Consider the following 10,665-nt stretch of genomic DNA (forward strand, 5'->3'; position numbering starts at 1 on the left):
TGGGCATTTTGTCAAAATCGCTAACTATCTGATTATGTTGATTATTACTAACTTCATGGAGAACAGTCTGGAAGTGAGTATTGCAACACGAGAAAAGTCTCGGTAAGTGTGAATAACAGAGGTCTTAATATTTTCCCACACAAACAAAACTTACATAAAATTACAAATAGTGCAGTTACGGTGCACCCCACTTGACACCAAATTACAGGGCAAGAGGTGTTAAAACAATTTGTCAAGCAACAGACGTACTCACCACTTCCATCACAAGGCTGTTTCCTACAGATCCTGCGAGTTGGTGCTTTGGTACTACTTGGACAATTTAACGACAAGCTACCAAGTACATCCCGACACTGGACTGAGCGGGACTGCATGCTATTCCCACAAGTATTCGAACACTAAAGAACAAAAATGAAACAAAAATTGCGAGCAATTACACAGTAAAGGACTATCTTACAAAACCTACACTTCTGTTTTTTAGAATGGAAATTCTGATCGAAATTTAACCACGGGTGTACAGCACACGAATACTTGAATTCCAGGTGTTGTATTACTGAGAAAATTACATCATTGGGTTTGGCCAATTTATCGTTAATTTTTAATTTGTACTAAAGCGTGCGCGCTTTCGTAGTTTTCTCAGTAATTTAACAAATGAGTAATCGTATAAAAGCTCCAGCAATTCAAGATTTACACTACTCGTAATATTTGAAAATTCTTTCAAATTGCCCTCGCCTTGAATTTCCAAATATCATTCGTAATGTAAATCCTTCATTGCACTCGCATTAACAAGATTACCCGGGCAAGTAGTTAACGAGAATAAATTTGACCGAAACGAACCAAATATAATTTTAAGTACTTGCCAATTGATAAAAAATGAAGACTTTGGCTTGAGATTATAAGGGATGGTGACCTCAGCTTCAACGAGGTAGATCTCCATTAACCAAGCTTCTCAAACTCATTAGTAATTCATCAAGTTAAAACAAAGAGAATCACAACCGTGAAGGAGGTTTGGATACCCGGTCTTAATTAGCGTAGATTTTGACGATTTTACTTCTCCGTTTACTCCTTAGCTTTTACTTCGATTCAGAAGATATATCAAACACTCGAGACAGTGTTTCATCGGCTATGAAACAATTTAGTCAAAAATACTCCGCTCCGCGTCGTATTTTCATCTCTCTTGTCGGTGTTTGGATATCCCGATGAAACATTGTCTCTCGTGTTTGATACTGCATATTAAATGAAGTTTACACGAATACGCGCGAGCAAAAGGACAATTACAGGTCAGCTGCTCAACCGCCCGCGTCCGCCTCCCGCTCCCCGCGAGTGATTCCCATGCGAAAAAGGTTGGGGGTGCCCGTTATCTTAAATCACGGATTTTGGTCTCTCTTGGGTGTTCAGGACCGTAAACGCCACTATTTTTAGTTGTCGAGGTATCTTTTAGGGTTACACTTGAAAAAAAAAAAAAAAAAATATTTACAAGGTTTCAATTAGGGGTCAAATAGAGCTCGACACACGCCCACATTGGTCTCCTTTAGGGTTTATTTCAGATTTTCCGACGAGCGTCACATACCTTTAAATATGGGAGTCCCCCTTCCGGGCTCAGAAACCCGTAGAGATTTTATACTGTAACACTTTCAACATGTCCTACAGCAACAGCAACAAAAGAATTTACTGATTAATTACTCACCTCTGACCAATTACCCACAATCCACTTGGCAGGGCAAGGCTCGTCATTACAAATTTGCACGGTCTCAGGCTTATCCCCGGTACAGAGGGAAGAGTTGGCCTGGTGATCAGCAAGCACGGCTCTGCATTCCAATGTGCGAGTTTGGTTTCCACCATTACAAGGCAACGAGCAGCTGGTCCATTTAGAAGCACGCCATTCGAACCTGAGTATGAAGGAAATAAAAATGAGCAATTGAACTTGTTGCAATAAGCGCAGGCACTCAACAAGGGATCTGCTACTACAATTCGTCAAATATTTCGCTCGCACGTGATTGAATATGCCCCAGCTCGAACAGAGGAATATGCGAACGATATTCCCTAGTTTTCAAATCCATTTTTCTCAAGGATTTAAGTTCGATAAAAGTAGAATCAAATATTGACAACTGAAGCAGACATACCTCTCACAAGCCGTCAAATTACAAGGTTTTGTCAAAGGTTCGGGTTTGTTGCTGGAAAAGCAGTTACTTTCCGTAACCTCTGAGTCGTCTTCGTGTTTGCGGCATTTGAATAGGCGTGTTTGAATTCCTAAAATTAAGAAACAAAAACGACAGCCTTTTAGCCACCCCTAACGTTTTGTGAACCCTGGAAATCCTCTCGAGAGCTGCAAGGTTCAATACATTATTACAGCATTTTTATTCTCTTGTTAAGACTTCAGGTAAGTCCTTCACATAAGCCTTATTGGCTTCTCTGGGCTTCCTTGCCTATGATATACATTGATGCGTTGTGTTTATATTTATAAATGGCTAAAATAAAACAAGAAACAAGACGAAAGAAGAAACATAACTCCTTTATCGCTCTCAAACTCATTAATAATTCATCAACTTTAAACAAAGGTAATCGTGAACGTGACAGTGTTTGGATGTCTGACTGATCTTAATTAGCATAGGTTTTTACAATTTTATTTCTTCGTTTTCTCCTTAGCTTTTGTTTCTATTGAGATGATATATGAAACACTCAAGACAGTATTTGCCCAAATTTCAAAACACCTCGAGGTTCGTCAAATATCCCTGTCAACTCCCTTCTCGGTGTTTGGAAATGTGGTCAAACACGGTCTTTCGCGTTTGATGTAATATATCAAACACGAATGACAGTGTTTCATCGGGGTATCCAAACACCGACGCGCAGCGGAGTATTTTTGACAAAATCCGAGGTTGTTTCGAAACACTGTCTCGAGAGTTTGATACATCTTCTCAATCGAAACAAAAACTAAGGAGTAGACGGAGAAGTAAAATCGTCAAAATTTATGCTAATTAAAGGAGCTCAGTCACGGTATTTTGAGTTATTTTGGCCACATACAAAATTACCTTTAAATTGAAGGAAACCTGAAAATAACAGCTTAATAAGATAGAAAAGCACCAAAGACATAACGATAAACCATAAAGGAACAAGTATGGCTAAGGATGGAGGAGATTAACACGGATTACAAACGACGAATTTGAAAAATTGAGGCTAAACTTTTCAATATGCGCAAACCATGACTGAGCTCCTTTAAGACCGGGTATCCACGTTGTCATTTTCTTTGTTTTAACTTGATGTGTTATTAATGAGTTTGAGAAGTATTACTTCATGCACAAACCTTCTCCGCAAGTTCTGGAGCAGTCGGTCCATTTGAAATGGGACCAGTAGTATTGACTTCCATTACTATCTGGTTTGTAGAAGACGTAACGTAGATTTATAGGGGCTGGTTCGTCACTGATCTTAACCTACACCAAAAGTATTTAATGTATCAGTGTTAACAGCGTGTGAGCGTCTGGGTCGTTGTTTGTTCATTAAAATCAAAGCTATTAACCAGAAAAGATTTTAGGCAGAAGTATGAAAACATAGCTACATCTTCTTCATTTAAGCTACTTGATTTCATTGCATATTCAGACGACTATCTTTTCAAAAAGCCACGAGAGAAATTTGAATTGGTCTCCAAAGTAACGCATTCGTCATAGAGCGGTTTTCAGTTGAGTGTTGAAAGTAACCAGGCCATTACTTTGCTTTTGGTTTTAGTTTTAGTTTTAGTACGGTTTGAGGTCGGCTGAGTAGTCTAATCGGATTTACGACACCGTCAATTGAAAACCGCTCTAAAGAGAGGTTGTGATTACATAAACTTTATTTAAACTCGAATTTAAGAGTAGCTACATAGTGCTAAAATCTTCGAGCTAAACAATTAAAAAGGCTATAAAAATACCAATTTATGATTAAGACATGCCTATAAGTATTAAAATTGTTTCGACTGTTAAAATTTAAAATGCAATATAGACGTGTGGCTCAATGGTTTTCGGGAATTTGTCAGCTACAGGGTAAAGAACAATGCTTTATCTGTTCCAGGCACCGTCCCAGGCAACGTCCCAGGCACCGTTCCAGTCTCCATGATGTCATACGACGGTTAAGATCCAGTAGAACGTCACTTCAAATAGTTATATTTACACGGGGCACGTGACTAACCTTTACTATGATCCTGTCTTTAATTGGGCCCAGTGCACTTAGCGCCTCTATGTGACCTTGTCGCCTGTAAGTGAACTTTGAGCCAGCAAATTTATACACTTTGGACACGGACTCCTCTGCGGCGCCATTAAAATACGGCTTCTTTACTCCCATGCCGTCAAGAACTGTTGATCAATTATTTTAAATTGTATGACTGAAAGACTAATTGACATATAATGTGATATCGAGTTGTATCGAACAGAAATAGTCGTTTTTATTGTAAGTTACACGACACACACTTCTGGCCAAACAATCTCCATTACAAAGAAAACACAAAATCACCTTTTGAAGCATACATAATTTGTAAGACTAACCGAGGAAATTTGGGGATGAGTCCTCCAACATGATATTGGTAGCACCAACTGGACATTCTAATAACGTCTGAAGATCTGAAATATAAGTCACGCACATCATAACTAAACTACACCAGTCACGCACAACATAACTAAACTACAGTAGTCACGCACATTAACTACACCAGTCACGCACAACATAACTTAACAACATCAGTCACGCACAACATAACTTAACAACACCAGTCATGCACAACATGCTCGTAGCTAAACTTATTACAATGCATTAGTGATCAGAAGTTATATTTACTTGGCAAATTTTAAGATAGTTTGTGACCCAAGCAGCAGAACTTTGCAGGCTAAACAAACGTCTTCTATTAAATAGTTTGCCATGCTTGAGGTCAATAACAACAATATCCTCTTTATATATAACTTAACAACACCAGTCACGCACAACATGCTCGTAGCTAAACTTATTACAATGAGGTATATGATGGATCTGGAAAACGGTAAAGGGGATCGACAATTCTCGCTACTCTTTTTGAGCAAGAAAAACGACATCTTCACTCCCTCTAACGCTCCCCCCCCCCCCTTCCCGCAACTGCCCTTACCAATCCCCGTCGTCTTCTCACCAGATGAGACGAGGTCTCAAGCGAAAATTATGGCGAGAAAACCATTTGAAGTTTTTGACGATTTTGATAAGACAAGTTATCAGAGCGATCACGAATTGATAATGAAGTATGTTACCTTCTTTCGGAAACGTAGTGATAGATCCGTTAGTCTGTGAACATGACTTGTTGTTGCCATTACACACACCACAACTGTCCAAAGTTTTGTTTGATCCAATAACACCATCACATCCTACTTGCTATAGGGTGGAGATTACAGCAATAAAAAAAGTGTTAAGGAAGTCTCCAGCACTTGTTTTGTCAATGTACAGTACAGACACTAAATCAAGTTGAGCAAGAGCTTCTTAAACTCAGGAATAATTCATCAAGTTCAAACAAAGGAAATCATGACCGTGACTGTGTTGGGATGTATGACCGTAATTAGGGTAGAGATTTACGATTTTATTTCTCCGTTTTCTCCTTAGTTTTAGTTTCGATTGAGAAGATATATCAAACACTGAAGACAGTGTTTGACTACATTACCAAATAGCTCGAAGTTCGTCAAAAATGTTCTGCTACGCGTCGCATTTTCCACTTCCTTCTCGGTGTTTGGAAATGTGGTCAAACACGGACTTTTGAGTTTGATATATCATTTAGAAATATGAATGTTTTGCGTCCACTTTGAAGTGAAGCGATCACTCTTGTAAAGAGATTGAAGTCTGTGAATCAAGCATAGCTGTTCAAGCCTTAAGTAAAGTAGGATTATGTTAGCTTTCAACATAATGGACTAGCAAAACACCGCATTCTAGCTTTGTTGAAGTATTTTCTTTACCTACTTCATGTGACATACCTGGCATTTTCCTTGGATACAGACATCAAATGAACTCAAACTGTCGTGACAACGGCTCCCGTTTTCTAAATCCATTTGTATGACGTCTACACTGTTTCCGTCTTTAGTCGCTTCACAGAAATGTTTACAGGGATTAAGATTTATTTCTAAAAACAAAGTGAAAGGTTTTAATATGAAAATCAGCAAAATAAGGTACATTTCAATAGTCACCTAAGATTATACAGCTCCAATCCAATTACTGAAAAGACGCACTGCAAAATATAAATCTCGAGCTCATAATCTAATTCTTATTTATAAGCTGTTGGTTTAAAAACTGTTCCCTACAATTCATCGTTTCTCGAGACTAAAACCTAATTAGTTTGAACAACTTTTATTTCCTTTAAACACCTTGCTTTGAACATTTGCAATCAAATTGTTAACTCTTAATAAGAGCTACTCGTGATTGTGCCTACGGAACTTTTCCAGCGAAAAACAAAAAGACAATGATTTGTAAAATCTTACTGTTGTTTATTGTTGTTAGTCCCAACATTCCAAGGCCACACGGGTTATTTTCGAGAGAGATGTCATCCAAAGCGAAATCACTGAGATAACCGTCACCTCTGACGCCTTGAAAAATGAACTAGAAACGAAATGCAAACGTAAGGTTTTCGATAATAAATCAAACCCTCAAGTTACTGGTCTCAAATGCTTTGAAAGAGACGGTTTTTTGTTTCATCGGTATGACGAGGAACAAACGCCGCAGTCAGGCGTGAGTTTCGCGAGCTTCAGTGCGTCGGCGCCGCGTCCAGAAAAGACGACGCTGCCTCTTTTACCTCAGAAATACACGTTAGGCGTAGTAATCTACAATCTATGAAATCCGACTGGCGTCAGTATAACGCTAATCAAGGATAAGTAAAAGTTAACCAAGGGCAGGGGCGGATCCAGGATTTTTCTTAGGAGGGCGTGCACCACCAAGGAATGGCGTAACTGACTAGTGAGGTAAACAAATTTTAAAAGCGAATATATACGAAGAACGAGGCTTCATCTCAAGGTGGGGGGCTGTGCGCACTCCCTGCACCCTCCCCCTAGATCCGCCCCTGAAGGGCTTACTAATCTTGATCAAAGGCGGTCTTAAAGGATACTAGAATACTAAGTTGTGTTTACCCTGTACGGTCTCATGCTATATATCGTAGCATATTTCAACACCCATCTATCTCCTCGATTTCGGTTGACGCTCCAAACCACCTTTTCGTCCTGCAAAAAGAACACATAGCAAATTTAGCTTACTTTACGTCATTTACATTTGAAAAGATTCCCAGCATAGCCTCAGTTGCAAGCTAGTTCCAGTCCTATACCGAGAATACGAATGTGGTCTATTGAGCTTCTTTTTTTATTATAATGTGTCGCTGAAGATTTTACCGTGTTTAAATAAATGAAGTATGGCTCTATGTATGATGTATGTTTTCCAAACAGAAAATGGTAAGCAATAACGAACGCTTCAAACAACCCCGCGTCTGTTTGATTCATTTGTATCTGAGGTTTCTTCCTACAGGTCGAACTACTCTGGAATAATATAGTTTACATATTCTGCAAAAGTTTGCTCGACAACGCTGTATAATTTACGGTTGCACTACCCCTCAAGTAGACTTTCAGATCAGTCCGCTAGCTTAGCTATTCCACCCTGAAACTCATGAGGTTGACTTGTGGCAAGTCTACTCCTCAAGGCGTTCAGAACTTACCGTCCTGGAGGTGTGAAGACTCTCATGTGAAAAGGTCGTCGGGGATCCTCGTCGTCTCGCTTAGGGGTATAAATCAGTCACTTAGAGTGTTCATGGCACAATGCCAGTATTTTTAGCTGTCAAAGTATCTTTTGGGGTACACTTGAAGAAGTAATAATAAAAAAGCTCTTTCTTCCGTTTTTAGTCTCGATTTCTGCCCGTCTCTCGAGTTCGGTCGACCAACGCGGGCTCCTTTCCAGAGCAGCGGTTGGTAATCAAGCCTATTCCATTTTAAGTGGTATCTTTTAGGGGTCAAATAAAGCTCAAACCACGCCCAGATTGTTCTCCCTTAGGGGTTTAATTCAAATTTTCCGACGAGCATCCCCGACCTTTTCATATGAGAGTTCCCCCTCCCGGACTCACTGTACCTACCGTACTTGTTTTGACCACCAGTTGAAGGTAACCCATATGGGCGTCATCACCAAATGCATGATACCAGAACTTAAGGCACGCAACGCGCATGCCTATGTACTTGCTGACGAGCCTGGCCTTCCATCCTGGATCTACGGGCCGTGAGGTCTCCAAAAACACGTAATGACCTACAAAATAAAGACGATTAGAAAAAAAACATCAGAAGACCTGTCTGCTGGCAATGAATGAATTAATGTATCACAAGCAAAGTACGGGTATCGACTAAAAAAGTAAAGTCTGCATAAGAGCTAAGTGGTTCATCAGGCCGGAGCTTATCCCGGTTTCTGTAACATGAGGCGACTAGGAGTATCGCAGGGTTATCCCAGGCATTAAATTCACCGTACCCATTTACACACCTGGGTGGAGAGAGGCACTGTGAGAGTTAAGTGTCTGGCCCAAGAGCACAACACAATGTTCTCGAGCAGGGCAGAACTTGGACCGCTCGATCCGGAGACGAGCGCACTAACCATGAAGCCACTGCTTTCTTACGTCCCACTGTGTAACTTGTGTCCCAACATGACTGATTTTGCATGAAATGACCGGTTCGTGCAAAGGGTCTAGTTACAAATGAAGTGATAACTTAATGTTGAGCCTTTTATGACAGTTCAGTATCAATACCCACCGTGTTTTCCTTTGGTGTGATCTGTGGAGGGACCCGTGCCAGCCGTAGGAGTACGGCCCTTGTGGTACTTCCAGTCGTAATTATCATGAGGGTCATTTGTCCATCCGCACAAGTTAGTCTCAAAGTCGCAGTCGATGTTAGCTGAGATGAAAAGAAACTAATAGCTTAACATAGACGCAAACCATGTACGAAACATGAGGAATGAGTGATATACCCTAGAACGTGTTTAGCCGATAGTTTGCTGTGCAGATAAATACCTGCAAAAGATGTTATTAGTTAAGGAGCTCAGTCACAGTATTTTGAACTATTTTGTCCAGGTACAAAATTACCTTTAAATTGAAGGAAACCTGAAAAAAGCAGTTTACTAAGATAGAAAAACACCAAAGAGATAAAAGTAAACCCGCATAAAGAAAGAAGGATGCTTAAGGATGGAGAAGATAAACATGGATTTCGAACGACGAGCTTGAAAAATTTAGGCTAAACTTTTCAAGATGCGCAAACTGCGACGTATTGTAGCTCCTTTCATTTCAGTGGGTCACCATCTGTAAAGTATGTACTTCTTCATTTTGCTAAGACGGAAAGGAAATCTCACGAAGTCCACTTAAACTACGTCTGAAAGAGTCTGTTTATGTGGAAGAGTTGCAAGTTGGTTTAACTGATCCCGGAAATGTGATATCAAAGAAATGGGCGCGTTAGGCTGTTTATGACCAACAGTCCTTTAAATATCAGTTACAAACACCTCTACGACGAGGGTTTAGATCATCCCTGACAATCTTTAGCGAGGACATACATGAACGGCTAATACGAACCAGTTAAGATTGCTGCTTACTTATAACTGAATTACTTAGTAAAGGTAAGATGAGAATATAAAGGACTGATATCAGCTTTGCTGTCGCATATCGACAAGTAAAACGTGAACTTCTCACCTTTGTAAACATCATAAGAGGACCACTCTCCGTTGACTTCTGGTGACAACAAAGGCGCACGCCTCTTGCACTGTTCATTTCGTGCTTGCTCAATCGTTAACAGCTGGCCTGGACAGTCCTGATATGAACGCCAACCAAGTTAATACGAGTGATGGTCAAGTTAATCATGTGAGACCTGGTCAAATAACACTGCTATGGTCGTATGACCCCTGCTCATTACCCCCCGCGGATTCTGGTTAAAAGTCATGGTCGTATGACCAATGCCATCCCATGGTATTGACCTAAGAAGAGGTATTTGCTTCGAAAGTGGTTTTGAAGTAGTCTGTAAAGAGTTGCTGTTCATAGGACATTTTAACTGCTGAGCTCTTCTTTCTCGGGGGGCTCGCGCGTGACATGTTTTCAATTGAGTGTCGTAAAACCAAAACAAAAGTGATCACTGTGACCAAACACAAAGAACACAGACAAACCAGTGAACCAATCAAGACTCAAAGCATATACAAGTTGCTGGTGCGAAGCGCGGGAAAGCGTGTGCCAGCGAGTCATGATTGGTTTTTGTTTTACTTCTGATTGGATGACAAAGTGGCGCGAATCTGCCAATCACTTAGCGCAGTAATGTAACACCAAAGCGAATAAGAATCACTTTTGACACTCAAGTATAAACCGCTCTATGGCTAACTTAAACTGATTACAAATTTACAGATCATGGTCAAATAATTAGCAGGTTATTGACTCAGCGGGAGGACGGCACAAGAATGTAATCCGCTGCTTAACAATTCGAACCGGTTATGTGATTCACACTGCTGCATAGCTTAGGCTGGGCAACACACTACATAGCTGTTATAATGTACACAATTTAGCAGATGCAGAATACTTAGCTCACCATGACATTACACAGTTCAAATCTAATACTTTTCCCCTCGCAGGGTCGTCCGTACTCTTTGGGCCTGAAAACAGAAAACTGTCTCAGTTAGGTACAACTGTACGGAAAATACGAGTATTATTCA

The 10,665-nt window shown here is 40.3% G+C and overlaps 1 protein-coding gene across 2 annotated transcripts in view; it reads right to left on the reverse strand.

Annotated features, from left to right (window-relative positions):
• LOC145478869 (A disintegrin and metalloproteinase with thrombospondin motifs 3-like) overlaps positions 1-10,665 on the reverse strand; it is a 36,995-nt gene that overhangs the window by 4,133 nt on the left and 22,197 nt on the right. For both annotated transcript variants that reach the window (XM_081457057.1, XM_081457056.1), the window contains 14 exons: positions 10,542-10,605; positions 9,662-9,779; positions 8,736-8,876; positions 8,075-8,241; positions 7,089-7,178; positions 6,447-6,564; positions 5,946-6,091; positions 5,235-5,355; positions 4,509-4,583; positions 4,156-4,319; positions 3,299-3,425; positions 2,121-2,247; positions 1,685-1,886; positions 254-395 (listed from right to left, as the gene is read on the reverse strand). In XM_081457057.1, the coding sequence (XP_081313183.1) occupies positions 254-395; positions 1,685-1,886; positions 2,121-2,247; positions 3,299-3,425; positions 4,156-4,319; positions 4,509-4,583; positions 5,235-5,355; positions 5,946-6,091; positions 6,447-6,564; positions 7,089-7,178; positions 8,075-8,241; positions 8,736-8,876; positions 9,662-9,779; positions 10,542-10,605 (1,802 nt within the window). The remainder of the gene's footprint in view (positions 1-253; positions 396-1,684; positions 1,887-2,120; positions 2,248-3,298; positions 3,426-4,155; positions 4,320-4,508; positions 4,584-5,234; positions 5,356-5,945; positions 6,092-6,446; positions 6,565-7,088; positions 7,179-8,074; positions 8,242-8,735; positions 8,877-9,661; positions 9,780-10,541; positions 10,606-10,665) is intronic.

Source organism: Orbicella franksi, chromosome 2, assembly GCF_964199315.1.
Source record: "Orbicella franksi chromosome 2, jaOrbFran1.1, whole genome shotgun sequence".
Lineage (NCBI taxonomy): Eukaryota > Metazoa > Cnidaria > Anthozoa > Scleractinia > Merulinidae > Orbicella > Orbicella franksi.